Source organism: Myodes glareolus, chromosome 4 (genome assembly GCF_982192425.1).
Source record: "Myodes glareolus chromosome 4, mMyoGla1.1, whole genome shotgun sequence".
In the NCBI taxonomy this organism is placed as follows: Eukaryota; Metazoa; Chordata; class Mammalia; order Rodentia; family Cricetidae; genus Myodes; species Myodes glareolus.
The window spans coordinates 73,506,142-73,523,366 of record NC_142029.1 but is presented as its reverse complement, the minus strand read 5'-3'; the positions used below and the strand labels follow the sequence as shown (position 1 = coordinate 73,523,366).

The following is a 17,225-nucleotide window of genomic DNA, read 5'->3' as shown; positions in this document are numbered from 1 at the left end:
TACATCTCCATACTTTGTGATGAACCCATTAGTGTTCTAAACCCCTCTGTGGATTAGTAAATAAAGGTGCTCTGCAGATTCCAGGATTTAAAGTACGTGGCTACACAAGTTTTAGGGTCTTACTATGATAAGAACAGTCTTCCTCTAGTCTAGTGCCTATAATCTAGAAATTCCTCCTCCAAGCATGTTAAAAATAGGAACTAAGAGAGAATGTAGAATTTTAGAAGAAACTGTCTCCTCTGTGGAAACACCGGGAGCAGCATAGGAAATGATCTTCAGTCTGAGCAGCGGTAAGTTCAGCCAGAGTGAGCATGCCATACCTACCATCCCAGCACTTGAGCTACGTGGGACACCTCAGGCCTCAGGTTCAAGGCCAGCCTAGGCTACATAAAGAAGTCCTATCTCAAAATCAAGATGACTCAGACTTGATGCCCTGAATTCTGTCCTCAGAACCCATGTGGTAGAGGGGAAGACCTTATTCCTGAAAGTTGTCCTCTGACCTCCACCTATGTCCCATAGTGTTTGAAAGAGAGAGTAAGTTCAGGGCCGGGAATGTGACTCAGTAGTAGAGTGCTTTTCTACTTAGCATGTGCAAGATTTTGGGTTTGGTTCAATAGATTAATAATAAATAGTTCTTTTTCCTACATGTGTAGGGCATTGGTTGCTACATGTTCCGAATTGATGACTCGGAGGTAGTGGATGCCACCATGCATGGAAATGCTGCCCGCTTCATCAATCACTCATGTGAGCCTAACTGCTACTCCCGGGTCATCAATATCGATGGGCAGAAGCACATTGTCATCTTCGCCATGCGCAAGATCTACCGAGGGGAGGAGCTCACCTATGACTATAAGTTCCCCATTGAGGATGCCAGCAACAAGCTACCTTGCAACTGTGGCGCCAAGAAATGCCGGAAGTTCCTGAACTAAAGCTGCTCATCTTCCTGTGATGGACCCAGGGCCACCCAGAGCCATGCTGGAGGATTTCTCAGCAGCCAGGAGCTCCAGGATTGAGCGGGCAGTTGAGGGTCCTCTGGCCGAGCACCCTAATGTCCCACATTCACATCATGTGATCATAGTCTTGGAAAGAGGGGTCTCAAGTTAAAAACCATGGTTGGCTTTCTCATGGGGCCTCTCTGATTGTTGGAAACATGGGTAATGGGCTCCTGGGAGATTTCCTTGGAGGAGCATGTAGAGGGTGACTCACAGTGGAGATGGGAGCTGAGCATGTCCTCAGAGCGGTTTGTCATCCTCACCTCAGCCCTCTCCCAGGCCCTATTAGCGATGGGTCAGACAAGAACCCAGATCCAGGGCTGGTGGGATGCCTGGCAGTGTGCCAGTCAGGCCTGGCCTGTGGCCATCTGTTCAACAAACAGAAGGTCTGGTGGTTTTCCCTACTTAAGAGTTTGCTTTGGTTGGGAGACAGGTTTCCTAGCACCTCTGGTGTCAAAAGGCTGTCTTGGGGTTGTGCCAATTAATTACCAAACATTGAGCCTGTGGCTGTAAGTGGGAGTGTTACCCTGTGAGCCTTACCGCAGCCAGTGACCTTTCTTGACAATAGAGCGGCTCCCTCTCTATCCCTTCTCTTCACTCCTTCCCCCTCCTCCATCCTTCATCTGCTGCTTTCCCATTCTTCTTTCTGGGTGGCAGGGCTTGTCTCCCTGCTCAAGGACACTCCCTATTGGGTATAGGAAGTGCCTGCAGAAAGTCCCCTGAGCCTGTAAGCACTTCAGGTGGGGAAGTGGGCAGGAGCCGTTGGCCATAACCAGACAGAATTTGGAGATCTCATAAAGCTCCACTGAGAGTTTTAAAGAGATATATGTAGCAAGATTTTTTACAACAAGCTAAAGATTATTTCAGTAGGATTTGAGTCCCGCAGCAGCCAGGGAACAATAACCAGGATAAGCCCCAGCCCTTTCCTAGGACATGCTTGCTTGCTTTTCCCTTTCTTTAAGACATAGGAAGATGAGTTTCTAAACGGTCAGTGTCCAGCTGAAAGAACACTAATCAGATTTCAAGGCCCCAGACTCTGGGGCTAGACCACATGTGCTGGGGGGCCTCTGCCAGCTGCCTGCTGGCTGGCTGGCTGAGCAAACTTAATGACACTACTGCCTGGTTACTTCTTAGGATGTGGACGAACAGCAACAAATGTTTCTTTCTTCCCCCAAGATAGTGTCTTGAACCTGTTAAATTAAGTCATTGGATTTTACTCTGTTCTGTTTACAGTTTACTATTTAAGGTTTTATAAATGTAAATATATTTTGTATATTTTTCTATGCGAAGCACTTCATAGGGAGAAGCACTTATGACAAGGCTATTTTTTAAACCGTGGTATTATCCTAATTTAAAAGAAGATCGGTTTTTAATGATTTTTTATTTTCATAGGATGAAGTTAGAGAAAATATTCAGCTGTCCACACAAAGTCTGGTTTTCCTGCCCAGCTTCCCCCTGGAAGGTGTATTTTTTGTTGTTCCATGTGTAGCTTGTTTGTGCCCGTTGACATAAATGTTCCCTGGGTCTGCTCTTTCCGGTAATGGAGAAGGAAAGTCACCATTCCGTTAGGCACTGCCCTCCATTGCCGAGGAAGCTCCTAGAGGCCCAGCAGTCTGTCCTGCACTGCCCCTCTCCCTCTGGATCAGCTCCAGAGGGCCGAGCAGCGCATTCCATTTCCCGCACATTTCTCTTTCAGAGTTAGCAGCCAACAAGTTGACAACCTGACCTTTGCCATCACTGTCTGCCTCATAGATCATCTCCTTTCCTTCTTGTCTGCCCGCCAAGTCCTTGCTCCTACAAAGAACCCACTGACCACCTCGTGCCCTCCTTGCGGGCAGCCTGTTGAAACTGAAGCACAGTCTGACCACTCGCGATCAAGCAGATCTCTGCACCTGACACAAGGTTTCAGGGTAGTGTAGTCCAGGTAGAGGGCGGGGCGTCCTCTTCTCCTATGGAAGTCAGCAAAGCAATATGATGCAGCCCAGCTCTCTGCCCAGGACTCATGGCTCTGCTGTGCCTTCCATCCTGGGCTCCCTTTTCTTCCATGACCTTAAGAACTTTGTCTGGTGGCTTTGCTGGAACATTGTCACTGTTTCCACTGTCATGTGGGAAGCCCAGCACTGTGGCCAGGATGGCAGAGACTTCCTTGTCATCGTGGAGAAGTGCCAGCAGGGGACTGGGGAAAAGCTCTCTACCCAGACCTCACCTCCCACCCTCCTTTTGCCCATGAACAAGATGCAGTGGCCCGAGGGGTTCCACTAGTGTCTGGTTTCCTTTCTTATTGCACTGTGTGAGGTTTTTTTGTAAATCCTTGTATTCCTATTTTTTTTAATGAGAAAAATTGAAGCTGCATTTGTTACTGAAACGATTAATGCACTGATGGGTCATGCATTCACCTTGAGAGAGACCCAAAGGCCAGTCAGAGGGTGGGGGAAACTCAGCTAACAGACCTAGTTACTGCCCTGCTAGGCCATGCTGTACTGTGAGCCCCCTCCTCATCCTCTTTCTACAACCCTAATCCCTGAGGACGGGAAGAACCCACCTTCCTTCCTCCTGCCAGCTGCAGATGGTTTACCTTGCTTCCCGCCCACTGTCAACCACAGAAATCCCTCTTTCAGCTCAGCCTTGAGTCCATTGCCAAAATTCAGCATACCTGCCAGCAACTTGGGGGATAAGCCAGAGCGTCCCCACAAGAGGGAAAGAGGGTAACCAAACAAAAGGCACAGCTGTCTCCAAAACATGTCTGACTTCATTTTGAAAGTGACCAAGCGAACCTCGGCACAGAAGTGCAGTTTGAGGACTTGCATGGTGGGTCATTTCCAAGAATTCCCCAAGGGGCGGTCCACACCCCTAGGAGTGACAGCTGCAAACCTCATGGGTTCTCAGAGCCAGCTCTCGGACGGCTTTGCTGCTAGAACCTGTTGTGGCTGCATTTCCTGGTGGCCAGTGACAACTGTGTAACCAGAATAGCTGCATGGCGCTGACCCTTTGGCCGGAACTTGGTCCCTGGGCTCCTTCATTGTTAACCACCATGTCCAGCACAACCCCTTCCTTGTTTTTAGACCAATCACAAGGGGAAAGCCCTGGTACCTCTTAGGTTTTCAACCCAAACTTCTTTTCCAGAACCTAGCTCACCTTTGTCAATCCCCCGGCCAATTCAATGAGCACCATGCAGCAACCTTGATACTTTAAAAAAAAGAAAAAAAAAAAAAAGAAAGAAAAAAAAAAAACTTAAAAAAACTAAAAATTACAAAAAGACAAAACACATATAAAATATTTTAATGAATGTATCTTTCTAAAGGACTGACGCTCAATCAAATACCTGAAAATACTAAAGGTCAGAGCCTCATCAGATGTTCACTGTTTTTGGATTTGGGATTCCTTTTCATAGAAACCAACTTGTTGTTTTTTTTGTTTGTTTGTTTTTAAGGAAAAGCGGGTCATTGCAAAGGGCTGGGTGTAATTTTACGTTTCCTTTCCTTCGTTTTAAAGCAATACAAAGTTATTGAACAGATAGTTTTGTGCCGAATCATGAAAAATCATGAACACCAGTCAAGTCTCTCACTCTGAAAACTTGCAACCTTTTTGTTTGTTCGTTTGTTTTGGTTTTCAAATAAATATAAATATATATATATATATATAGGAACTAATATAGGAATGCACCATTGTAACAGCCTAGTTCAGTCCATGGCTTTTACTTCTCTTAACACTATAGATAAGAATTGTGTTGCAGTTACTAGTCAAGGCAGGAAAACATCAGGCTCCTGTGGCCTCTGATTCCTACGCAGGAATCCCGAACCACAAAGGGATGACAGGCGCCTGTCCCCAAGACCAGAGTGCAATGCAGAGATGACGTCACCTGGGCTCTTCCTGCCTGTGAATGTTGCCAGTTGGTACCTGTACTCCTCGTTTCTCTACTTTTGGTTATGAATGTTGGGGTTTCCACCTGCATTTAGGGGAAAATTGTGTTCTGTGCTTTCTGGTATCTTGTTCTGAGGTACACTAGTTCTGTCTTTCAACCAAGAAAATAGATTTGTGGTGTTCTTTTCTTGACCTTACAGTCTCCTTAGCAAATACAGGCGGTTGAATAATTGTTTCAAGAGCTAAACAATGACAAGCTTCATTTCTAGACTAAGACATTTCTCAACAGCTGTATCATGTACAATGGATCTTTTGGGGTTTTTTGTTTTGTTTTGTTTTTCCCTTTTTTTCCTTGTGTTCTTCCAAGCTTCTGGTTAGAGAAAAAGCGGGGGTGGGGGAGGAAAATGTGTCTAAAGTCCATCAGTGTTAACTCCCTGAGACAGGGACGAAGGAAAATACTTTAATAGTTCAAAAAATAATAATGCTGAAAGCTCTCTACGAAAGACTGAATGTAAAAGTAAAAAGTGTACATAGTTGTAAAAACAAAAAAGGAGTTTTTAAACATGTTTATTTTCTATGCACTTTTTTTTATTTAAGTGATAGTTTAATTAATAAACATGTCAAGTTTATTGCTGCACTTGGCTTAGCTTCCTTTTGGCCTTGGTGGGGGGCAGGGAAGGGAGGGGCATTTGATTGGGTTACTAAGTGCTCAGACCTCCCTTCTTTAAGATGGTTCCCTTACCTGGGGTGTCATCCACTGAGTGGTGATGTGTATCTGTGACCTCACAGGTTCTGGATCAAAGGACTTTGTTTCTGTCTACCTATAGCCTCTAATAGGAGGCTAGTGGTTTCTAAACCCGACGATAATAAAATAAAAGCATTTGGTCCGGTCTGTGCTCCACTCCACCTTAAGGCCGAAACAGGGTTTGTTTATTCTGTGTTAAGGTTCAGTTGGGAAATACTGTAAAACCACCAGACCAGGTCACTAACCCTAGCCATGGAGGCTGAGCCAGGGGCTGGAAGACACCCCTTTTGACTTGGCAGTCGTGCCAGAGCAGAGCCTCCTCCGTTCACAACTGCCCCTGAACGCCCTACCCTGTTCCCACCATCTTCCCCTGTATCCTGAGCTACCTTTTGAGACCTTGGAGCTGAGCACCATGGGGACTCCAAATGATCAGGCAGTGCTGCAGGCCATCTTCAACCCCGATACCCCATTTGGAGATGTCATTGATTTGGACCTGGAAGAAGCAGAGAAAGAAGGCAATGAAGGTAAACCTTTGACCTTGGCATTGTCTGCCTCCCCGTAGGCTGACGAGCAGGCCCCCAAGGTTCCCTAAGGATGAGGTGAGGCAGGACCCCTCAGTCCACCCTTGCAGATTACGTTAGGAGTTGTAACCAGAGAGGTCCTCTGAACTTCAATGCGTAGGATTGCAGAAATGACTGTCGAGAGAAGGCCAGAGTTTGTCTCTCATTCACCCTCACACCACTAAACCTACCACTAATCTTCCCATGATCCAAGCTTAACTGTGCTGGCTGAAGTCAAGCTCTCAAGTCTTTGACAAAGGGGATGTTACACGTCCTCCCCTGCCCCAACAGGGATGGACAACAAACAGGACAGGATGGTGGCTCAGTTGAAACCCTGACATGACATCAGAGCTTCCTTTGTTCAGCACTATTACAAGCCAGGCCCTGAGCTAGGTAGCTGCTGTCCCACAAGGGAACAGCATGGTCCATTGCCTAATAAGAAAGATATTTGGGGCTTTGCTTCTGCCCAAGTGAAGCCTGAGCCTTACTGAAGCTTCAGACTGAAAACCTGAAGGACAGATCTGGAGTGATTTTCACAACCTGGGATTGTTACAGTGGTCTGTGTCAGGCAGTGTAAAGCAAAATGAGGACGAGCCAAAGAAAAGAGTTCAGTTCTAAGCTCCCCAGCCTGGGACTGTGGTCTAGTCTAGAACACGCCACCAATGAACGAGTTGTTGAGCCTCTCTCCACCAAGACGAGCCATCCAGTATCCCTTTCGGGTCTCTTAGCCAGTGCTAGTTCCCAGTTTTTGTGACCTCAGCTACTCCTATCCCTGACTCTGCAAGTCACCTCTGCTGTGATCCACACCCAGTCAGCTCTGGTTCAGGTGTCTGTGTCATAATGTCGAAGCCCACAGTGGCTTTTGTTTTTTAATTTTTTTCCCTACCGTGCACGTCCCCACCTTGTTTCTTCCCTGGTACAGATGGCATTTTCCCTCAAGCACAGTTGGAGCAGTCCAAGGCCCTGGAGTTGCAGGGAGTCAGGGCAGCAGAGGCTGGGGACCTCCACACAGCCCTGGAGAAGTTTGGCCAAGCTATCTGCCTGCTCCCTGAGAGAGCCTCTGCCTACAACAACCGGGCTCAAGCCCGGCGACTCCAGGGGGATGTAGCAGGTGAGGAGGGGAAGACACCAGAGATCCTCCACAGAAAGAATCCCTTCCATGAAGGCCAGAGATGAGTTGGCTGTGGGCTGAGTTTAGTAACACAGATGCTTAGCTCCCTGATGCCCATGTTCATATAAAATCCAAGACGGTATGGATTCTGCTAAGTTCATGAGACTTAGGAAAACCAAGAGGCTGCATTCTGTTCATGGATTTAAGGAACAATAAGAGCCTTGTAGGCAGTCGGTAGGTGAGAAGTAGAGGGTGTGAGTAGAAACCATTCATATAGCAGTTACTGTGGACCAGGCAGGATGCATTCAGCTGGCCTGCAATCATCCTCATGACCACCCTAAAAGGTGTGTGTTGTCATTCCACTGCAGAGATGAAGAAAGGGAAGCACACGGAGGTTAGATAGCTTCCCCGCCCTCCTCCAGCTGAGGAGTGGTTGAGCTTGGATATCAAAGAGGTGGTGGGGCTCTAAATCCTATGGTACTGCTCCCTAGGGAGCTCATAACTAGGTTACCAGCAGGCAAATCTGAGAGAAAGCAGCATGGGACCTCTTCCCGAAGGGTAAATTCTAAAAGATGAGGAATTAGTTGATACAGTCTCTAGGAGCCTAGAAAGCATGCCTAGGTCCTTGGTCCTCAGAGCTCCAGACTGACTGGAGCAGGCCCCATGGAAGGATGGAAAGCCAAGCATTGCCGAGGGGTACAGACACCCAAGGGTGACAAACTACAAGTGTCAGACTGAGAAGGTGATTGTCACTCAAGGATTTAGCTTGGACAGAGAAGGCAACTGGATGAAACCTGATATATTTGGGTCACTGTGACTAGAATGGGGACCATGGGACAGAGAGGAATAGTACCAGGGACTGGAGGCCAGATGGGTATGAAAGTGTTCGCCAGAGACCTGGTAGAGAACCAGCTCGTATAGAGGACTAGTTGGCGGGGGTGTTCCCAGAGCTTAAACTAGAGAATTTGAACTCCATTCTAATGTCAGTAGGAGATACCTACAGAGCTCCTTTTGCAGGCTTGTCTGCCATGGGTTGGTGGTGACAGCCTACAGGTGAAAAGCAGGGAGGTGACTCCACCTGTAGAGACTTGGATTCCAGCAGACTAGGTGTGGAGAGGAAACTGAGCAATGTCTGGGCCCAGAGCTGCTCAGTTTGCAGTTTGGATGGGGTAGGGAACCACAACACCTGACGATGGAAGCTCAGCCTTGCTCCATGATGGTGCTGAGTAATACCAGGGTTCTGGTAGTCGCTTTAGGAGACTAGAAAATACCGACTGAAGCAGGGTCCAAAAAAAGCAGCTGGTGGACTTTTCAAAAACCCTAAGCTGGCTGCCTGAGGTTCTGAGTTCTGACACTCAACCCAAGTATGTTCCTCTGAGAATCACAAAAATAAAACAGGGCAGCCAGCTCTGGCTCCACGACCTCCTTCCAGTGAAATTAGATACAGGGCAATGAAGACCATGGAGATAATGCAGGAGGAAATGAGAAGAGGGCTGCTTTCATAGCCTGCGCTAGAAAAGACGGGGAAAGGTGAAAAGAAGAGACCGACGTTCTAGCAGGAAATACTTGTGTAGGCAATGATCTAATTTTTGAACTCTAGGATTCAGAGTGGGTCGCCAAACACACAGTAGATGCTTAGCTACTGTGGTGTGAGCTATAGCCATTTGGCAGTTGGCAGATTCCCTAATGCAATGACCAAATTCTCTCAGCAACTTTCATGTTTGTTTCCATCAATGGTAGAACATACTAGGAACAAGGCCGGGGCGAGCCTTGGACTTTAATCTCAGTTTTGCACTTGGGTAGTCCCCAAACCAGTTCTATCAACCTTTCATCTCCGTGTTAGGAGTAACAATCCCTCTTGGCTCAAAAGTCTGCTACACGAAGGCGGGTTGTGAATGGTGGGGTTGGGTTGTTCGGCGGGTGGACTGGAGCTCGGAGGCCGCACTTCGCTGACCCGCGCCATCTCCCCGTCGACCCGCAGGCGCCCTGGAGGACTTGGAGCGTGCAGTGACTCTGAGCGGCGGTCGGGGTCGCGCCGCCCGCCAGAGCTTCGTGCAGCGCGGGCTGTTGGCTCGTTTGCAGGGCCGGGACGACGACGCCCGCAGGGACTTCGAGCAGGCGGCGCGATTGGGCAGCCAGTTCGCGAGGCGCCAGCTGGTACTGCTCAACCCGTACGCCGCGCTGTGCAATCGCATGCTGGCCGACATGATAGGGCAGCTGCGCGCGCCCAGCAATGGGCACTGAGTGTGGTCGCGGGATGATGGAGAAGGGAACCCTGACCCAACCAAGACCCAATAAAACTTCCTGGACTGCCGACTGTGTCTGCTTTGCGTCCGCCCGCTCACCAACCAGCCTCAGGGTGGGGACCGCGGCGTGGGCAGGACAGGAGCGGCCACCTGCGCGTGCTCGGACAGCGATTGGTCCTGCCTCGCGTGGGCTCCGCCCTTGCAGCGGACTGCGGCGCTCCCCAGACTTAAGCAATTGCTGGGGCGCTGCTCCGGGAGGGAGCCTGGTGAGCCCTTTGCTCCAAAGCCAGGGATGCTCCGGCGACCCCTGGCTCTGCGATGCTCTCGGCCCAAGTCCACCTGAGCGCCGAGAATGGGAAAGGGGTGCATGGCGAAAGATGGGAGGGAGAGCCAGTCCTGGAGGGACCGGGTCAGGAGAAGGACGATACTCTGGGGGAAACGGGAAGGGCGCATGTGGACCGACCCTGTGTGTGTGTGTGTGTGTGTGTGTGTGTGTGTCTGTCTGTCTGTCTGTCTGTCTGTCCCTCTCTGTCTGTCTGTCTGTCCCTCTCTGTCTGTCTGTCTGTCGCTCTGTGTGTATCTTTGTCTGTCTGTCTGTCTGTGGTCAACTGCTGTCAGTGCTGGCTTCTGTGCCCGCAGAGCAGCTCTTCCTTTGGGTCTTGTTGACTGTGCCTGTTTGTGTCCGTGTGTTGGCCACTGTCGGCCAGTCTACACCAGTGCATGGCAAATTCTTGCAGGAATTGCTAGGTCTACCTGGCTGGGACCGAGGCTATACCGTTTTCTCGGCAGCCTAGAGGCCTATCCCTGACCGCCATGGAGTTGCCTCTGAGCCAAGCTACCCTTCGGCACACACTACTGCTCCTGCCAGCCCTCTTAAGTTCAGGTACTGTTCATCCTTTGACCAAATATTTAAGAGGCCAGAGTCCCCTCTTTGCCTGTATCTCCTCCTTTAGCCTGTATACCCACTCCAAGCTAAAGCTGGGTTCCCCTATTCCCACTTCTCTCCCGTAAGTCCAATAAGCCCCTGGTGAGAGAAACCAGGTTGCCTGTCTCTTGGCTTGCTGCCCCTCTGTAACAGTACCTCATCCTGGCCTGTCTAAGCCTCTTCCAGAAGCTACCTACTGTGTTCCAGGACAGGGGGAGCTAGCACCACAAATTGATGGTCAGACTTGGGCTGAGAGAGCACTTCGGGAGAATGAACGCCATGCCTTCACCTGTCGGGTGGCAGGGGGATCTGCCACTCCCCGATTAGCCTGGTACTTGGATGGTCAGCTACAGGAGGCCACCACCTCAAGACTACTGAGTGTTGGCGGGGAGGCCTTCTCTGGAGGCACCAGCACTTTCACTGTCACTGCCCAGCGTGCCCAGCATGAGCTTAACTGCTCCCTGCAGGACCCAGGGAGTGGCCGGCCAGCCAACGCCTCTGTCATTCTCAATGTGCAATGTAAGTATTCCTGAAGTGGACAAGGGGAGATGTTCCTGGACCCCTAGCAGAACAGTTTTTGAGTGTTTTGTTTTGAGGTCTTACTACATAGCCTAGGCTGGCCTCGAACTTGCAAATCTCCTGTCTCAGTCCCTAGTGCTGAGATTTCTGGTATGCATGAGACATTCAGCTTTAACAGGACATTCACAAACATTAAACACTTTGCAAATGTAGCTTGCTTTAGCCTCACTGATCTTATAAGGGGGTTTCTTTTTTTGTCTCTATTTGACAAATGAGAAATTGAGGCACAAACATGTTAAACAGTCTGCCCAAGGTCAAACAGACCTTAAGAAGCAGGACCAGGATGCAAATCTATGGAGCTTTTGTCTGGCTTTATATTCTTTTTTATTTTTATACTTTGAAACTTTCTTCAAACCTACTATGTAGCCAAGGATGACTGTGAACTTCTCATCTTCTTGCTTCTTCCTCCCTAGTGCTAAGATCTAGGCAGGTACCACCATGCCTGATATAAAGACTGAACCCAGGACTTTGCACATGGTAGGCAAAACACTCTACCAACTGGGCTACAACCTTAGCCCAGATTTTTTAAATTTTAAGGCAGAGTCTTGCTATGTATCCAAAAGGGGCCTCACTGGAAATCTCCCCATCTCAGTTTCCAGAATGCTGAGATCGCAGGCATGATGACCACATGGCTTTATGCTTTGCGAGGTATCAAGCCCAGGACTTTGTAGGCAAGCACCCTACTGACTGAGCCACACCAACAAGCCCCTGCCTTTCTATCTTGATCACTGTGAATTAATGCTGTGCTAGCAGGCCCAGCTACCTGTTCCTTAATGTTCTTTTTGAGGAGATTCCTAGGCCCTTGCTCCCATCCACGTTTGGGAAGGGCCAGAGTGAGGAGCTGTAATAAAAACATATTATTATTTTCTGCTCTGCTTTAGTTAAACCAGAGATTGCCCAGGTTGGGGCCAAGTATCAGGAAGCTCAGGGCCCAGGCCTTTTGGTAGTCCTGTTTGCCCTGGTGCGGGCCAACCCACCTGCCAATGTCACCTGGATTGATCAGGATGGACCGGTGACTGTCAATGCCTCTGACTTCCTGGTGCTGGATGCTCAGAACTATCCCTGGCTCACGAACCACACCGTGCAGCTCCAACTCCGCAGCCTGGCACACAACCTCTCAGTGGTGGCCACCAATGATGTGGGTGTCACCAGTGCCTCACTTCCGGAACCAGGTAAGCAATGTGCCTGCCAAACTGTCAATCGGGCACAGAGGTCCTGGAATGGAAAGGGAGGACATGTTGCCCTGTGGGTGGCCTTGTGGATGAGTTGTCCCCAGCCACCCTGGGCAAGGACAGAGTAGATGGAGCCATGGCATGTAGGGTTGGGGGTACCGCCCACTTGCAAACTAACCAGTGGACAATTTGCAGGGCTCCTGGCCACCCGAGTAGAAGTGCCACTGCTGGGCATCGTTGTGGCTGGAGGGCTTGCCTTGGGCACTCTAGTGGGGTTCAGTACCTTGGTGGCCTGTCTGGTCTGCAGGAAAGAGAAGAAAACTAAAGGTAGGGTCAGAGGCAGTGGAGGCCAAAGGTGGTGGTGGGATGAGCAGCAGCAAGGGCAGCAGGCAGAGCTGGGCAGAGCCGGGCAGAGCCAGCCATCTCTGACATGTAACAGCACTTGCAGGGCAGGGCTGGGTGAGACTGCCCGCACTGCAGGCAGCAGGGACAGGTACTGGAGCTGTCTCTGGTCCCAGGGCCAGGCCTGGGCATTTGAGAGACTCTTGCATCAAGGGTCTTGAGTCAGACTAGGCAGGGGACAGAGCCCAGCATTGGAGGGCACACTGATTCTGTGGCATGGTTTCTTTGTCCTCAGGCCCCTCCCGGCGCCCATCTCTGATATCTAGGTAATGCTCCCTGGGGCTGGGCAGATGGGCTAAACTAAAACGCAAGGCATGAATTTTAAACAATAGGACAGGTGGTAACCGGGGGCTTCTGGGAGGTCTGGACTGAGCCTCAAAGCGGATGCACCTGCTGGTACCAGGGTCTGTCTTAGCCTTTGTTTATCCTGTAGTGACTCCAACAACCTGAAAGTGAGTAACGTACGCCTGCCACGGGAGAACATGTCCCTCCCATCCAACCTTCAGCTCAATGACCTAACCCCGGATCTCAGAGGTATGTCTGGGACCAGTTCTCTCCCTGTGCTTAACCTTTAGAACTTCTAAGAAAGTTGAAGCAGAAACATGTTTCCTTAGGCACAGCCCTGCCCTGGGCACAATCCCATTTGTCCCCCAACAGGGAAAGCAACAGAGCGGCCGATGGCTCAGCACAGCAGCCGTCCAGAGCTTCTGGAAGCCGAGCCTGGTGGCCTCCTCACCAGCCGAGGTACTGGGCAGAGTCCTGCCCTTCTCCTTACTGTCTCTCCTCATCCCTGTGCTTATATCCAATACCTCTGGGTGCTGGAAGCAGAAAGGGCTCCCTCAAGCTCCACAGAACCAGGGTTACAAAATCCCTGGCATCTCTGACCCACAGGCTTCATCCGTCTCCCAATGCTGGGCTACATCTACCGAGTGTCCAGTGTAAGCAGTGATGAGATCTGGCTCTGAGCTTGAGGGTGAAGCCCCCAGAGCACCCCACCCCAATGTCTCCTTCAAGCCTTCCTCTGCTGGGCCACGTTGTGACCATGAAGAAGCCATGTCACTGCCACCTGGCCCTCCTGGCAGGGGTACCCTGTGGGTCATGCATGATGTATTTCATTGCACTCTAACCTGCAAGGCATAGTCTAGCCTTGGCAAGACCATTGGTCAGAAATAGGCTCCTTGCACTCACTCAGTTTGGGGCCTTGCATGTGGTAACTGGGGCCAGGCAGATGAAACTCTGGCCTAGTGTGTTCAGGTGTCACCCCACATGTAAAAGATGGGCCTACTATATGTTCAATACTAGTATCCTCTGCATCTCATACAGCAGGCAGAGGGATGCCTATGTGGGGGACAGGAGGGTCCCTGCACAACTCAGACGTCCTTCCTATGCTATGCAGCTTTCTCCCCTCAGGGAAAACAGGACCCTGCTAGCTGAATAGAACCAAACTGCCCTTTGCTCAGGAACCAATCCCTTGCCCAGGGACCTCGCCAAGCACAAATTAGTCCCTTTTGCTGCATATCTCTGCCTTTTTGTCCCCACCTCCTCTTGGGCATACACTAGACCTTCTTTACTGGGCATTAGACCTCCACTGGCTGGAGCCCCCACGTGTCAGCCTCTGGTATTAGCACAAGATGAGCAGGAAGAAGTGAGTCTGCTGGTCCCCAGGATGGCACGTAGCTATGCACTGTTTTGTACAAGTGTTCCCCCTTTAAGCACATTCCCTAGGGAAGGAGGGCCCAGGACCTTCTTAGGTTCCCTGTGTTTGGCCTTCAGCGATTCACTGTGAGTGTTCTGAGCACTCAGGATTGACAGTTTCCCTCTCTGCATGTCTCTCCCCAATGTAGCAATATCCCCAACCAGTCCCTGGCTGCCCCATCCTATTTAGGGGATGGTCACAGTGGGCATATAAGCCAACAGTGCCACAAGATTTAGGGGGACACAGAGAAAGCGAGAACCACATAACCCCAAAGAGCTAAGAATCTTTTAAACAGCAACATGGAAATGACTGGAGAGCGATAGAGCAGAGTCTATTTTCCCTCCTTGGTATCTTGTTTGTAATTTTCTCATGTTACTGGCTAGTGCTGCACACACAGTAAACCACCGTGATTGAATAAGTATGTCTTTGTTCATTTCCTCAACCATTTGTATTTGTTCTTTGAGAGGGACTCACATAGTCTCAGCTAGCCTTGAATTCACTATGGGTCGGAGACAGATGAATGGCCTTGAGCATCCAATCTGCCTTCTTCCACCTCTCTAGGGCTCAGATTAGACATGACCACCACCCTGGTTTTCCAAGTATGCTTTAGAACGAGTCCCACCCTCTTTTTCTTTTTGTTGTGCTGGTGATGGAACCCAGGGCTTGGCGCATGCCACGAAAGTGCTTGACTATTAAGTCTACACTGCTAGCACATAAACAGCCTTCTCTCTCTCCCTCTTTTTTAAACATTTCCAAGTTTTATATCCACAAAAGAGCACAGAGGATACTGTCTCATACAAAACACAATAGATTCAGAGAAAAAATATGGAGCACTTCACAAATTCCCGTGTCATCCCATGCAGGGACCAGGTCAATGTGCTCTGTATTAAATGAGTTTTCAATCACACAGCAGGCAGCTGTGTACCCACCAGGAGCAGTTCAGTACCTGGAAGATGAACTGCCATGAGCTGCAGCCAAGGCGGTCTGGTCCCTGAAAACCTCAGGGAGGGTCTGGGTTCCGACCAAGGCATGCCTCCTCTCCTCGTGAGTCAAACACTAACGCTGACGGTCAGAGCAGAGCACCTGGCCTAGTGTCCGCGGCGGTGGCAGCAACAAAGCCTCCAGCCTGACATGATCACAGCTCCTGAGTTTGTGGAAACATGAACTGTGTGTTGGTCTGTCAGGCTGACAGAGGAACCTTCCCTCCAGTCTTGTGATCCCGCTTTCTTCCCATAGGTATTTGGCTTCATTACCCATTGAGTTGGTTAAACCCAAGCTGCCTTTCTCTCCAGCCCCGTGCCTAGTCTATCACCAGGCTCTCTGTTGGCTCTGCCTCTACTGGCATGTCTCTCGAGAGAAGGAGCATTGAAGGAGCAAACAGAGGGGCCTTGCTAGGGTTCCCTCTCCAGCATCTTAGCAGTAGATCACACTCTTTGGGGCTAGTCTTACTCCTGCATATTTGTCCTGGAGCCATGCAAGCCCGTGCAATGAGGTCCCTATAAAAATTTCAAAGGACAGGGCTCAGAGCTTCCAAATAGACAAAGAATAATTCCTTATGCTCATGCTGCTGAATTCTGATTTCTGGCCTGCATTCATGTCTGTCATGGGAGACAGGGAGGTGGGAGAGGAAGCAACAGCTTTGCTCCAAGTCCCTACAGTGGTGGGTGAGGTTCTGCAATCTTCCTTGCTCCTAGCACATAGCCACAGCCAGCTCCTGTCTAGGCAGCAAACTTTAGCTCCATGTACTTTCGCCGGTCTCCATTCTCCCTTCTGTTTTACAGGTTTCCCACACTAAACTTTAAAAAAAATCAGCTGTGTAGCTGGGCGCTGGTGGCGCAAGCCTTTAACCCCAGCACTCGGGAGGCAGAGGCAGGCGGATCTCTGTGAGTTCGAGGTCAGCCTAGTCAACAAGAGCTAGTTCCAGGGCAGGCTTCAAACCTACATAGAAACCCTGTCTTGGAATACAAAAAAAAAAAAAACAAAAAAATTATGTGTGTGTGTTTGTGTGTGTGTTCACGGACATGTGTGTGGCTCCCAGAAGACAAGTTCTGGGAGTTCTCCCTTGCCATGTGAGTCGCAAGACCTGAACTAGGCTGTCAGGCTTTGCGGCAAGCACCTTTACCCGCTGTGCCGTGTTGCACATACTTCTGTGACCGATTTGTTGTGTTAAATGTCCTTTGTTAAAACCAACTAGAATGGGCTAGAGAGGTTCTGAGTTCAATTCCCAGCAATCACATGGTGGCTCACAACCATCTATAATGAGATCTGGTGCCCTTTTCTGGCATGTAGGTATACATGCTGGCAGAACACTGTATACATAATAAATAAATAAGAAGTAAAAATAAATTTAAAAAACAAAACACCCAACTAGAATGGTTTCAGGTTTCCTGACTGGACAGTGGCCAATACCAGTTGAAAATAGTTCCTGAATTAATGCTTTACTTCCCCCACTTAAGCAGCTCTTCTCCTAACACTGCCACAGCCGGGCACCCTACGGCCACATGCTCTTGCCTATGCTTCTTAACAACCAATAGTAAGTTAGGCGTCCCCACAACCTGCTCCTCAGGTTTCAACAGCTTGCCGAGCTCAGAAACAGCTTTCCCAGTTTCTCATAAAGGACACAGGCGAAGAGGAGGCATGGTGACCCAGGCCTGTAGGCCTCACACCCGGGAGGCAAAGGGAAGAGGATAATGAGTTTGTGCTAGCCTGGGCTACATAGTGCACTACAGACCACTCTGGGCTGTAAGAGACCCTGTCTCAAATACATTAGTAAGATTATTTTAAAATTTAAAAAAACATGTAAGATGCATGCCACTGCCTCAGCACCTCCCTGCCCCTGACTAAAGTTCCCCATATCCTGACCTTTGAAGTTTTCATGGAGACGTTACACAAAGGCACAGCTGAAACGCGCACCACTATGCTGAATGGTCAAAAAT

General features: G+C 49.6%; 3 protein-coding genes and 1 long non-coding RNA gene across 12 annotated transcripts in view; 3 read left to right on the top strand and 1 right to left on the bottom strand.

The window, feature by feature from the left end:
• Kmt2a (lysine methyltransferase 2A) overlaps window positions 1-5,490 on the top strand; it is an 82,498-nt gene extending 77,008 nt beyond the window's left edge. For all 6 annotated transcript variants that reach the window (XM_087905597.1, XM_087905595.1, XM_087905596.1 and 3 more), the window contains one exon: window positions 654-5,490. In XM_087905597.1, the coding sequence (XP_087761723.1) occupies window positions 654-929 (276 nt within the window). In that variant the 3' untranslated portion in view covers window positions 930-5,490. The remainder of the gene's footprint in view (window positions 1-653) is intronic.
• A 331-nt stretch (window positions 5,491-5,821) lies between these two features.
• Ttc36 (tetratricopeptide repeat domain 36) lies at window positions 5,822-9,583 on the top strand. The gene is made up of 3 exons (XM_048416760.3): window positions 5,822-6,122; window positions 7,081-7,269; window positions 9,251-9,583. The coding sequence occupies exons 1-3, from the start codon at window positions 6,011-6,013 to the stop codon at window positions 9,511-9,513; spliced, it is 564 nt and encodes a 187-aa protein (XP_048272717.1). The 5' UTR covers window positions 5,822-6,010; the 3' UTR covers window positions 9,514-9,583.
• Tmem25 (transmembrane protein 25) lies at window positions 9,527-14,707 on the top strand. 4 transcript variants are annotated; one of them, XM_048416758.3, is made up of 9 exons: window positions 9,697-9,781; window positions 10,253-10,398; window positions 10,648-10,959; window positions 11,901-12,191; window positions 12,387-12,518; window positions 12,829-12,859; window positions 13,027-13,127; window positions 13,251-13,337; window positions 13,485-14,707. In XM_048416758.3, the coding sequence occupies exons 2-9, from the start codon at window positions 10,329-10,331 to the stop codon at window positions 13,556-13,558; spliced, it is 1,098 nt and encodes a 365-aa protein (XP_048272715.1). In that variant the 5' UTR covers window positions 9,697-9,781; window positions 10,253-10,328; the 3' UTR covers window positions 13,559-14,707. The 4 variants fall into 4 exon arrangements, with proteins under 4 accessions (XP_087761726.1, XP_048272715.1, XP_048272712.2 ...); XM_048416755.3 differs by having other exon boundaries at window positions 9,710-9,781; window positions 10,305-10,398; XM_048416757.3 differs by lacking the exon at window positions 9,697-9,781 and adding an exon at window positions 9,788-9,924.
• Window positions 11,160-12,501, bottom strand: LOC148122331 (uncharacterized). The gene is made up of 2 exons (XR_015737716.1): window positions 12,370-12,501; window positions 11,160-12,234 (listed from the first exon to the last, which is right to left on the bottom strand). It is a non-coding gene; the product is annotated as an uncharacterized LOC148122331 (long non-coding RNA).
• Window positions 14,708-17,225: the final 2,518 nt, after the last annotated feature.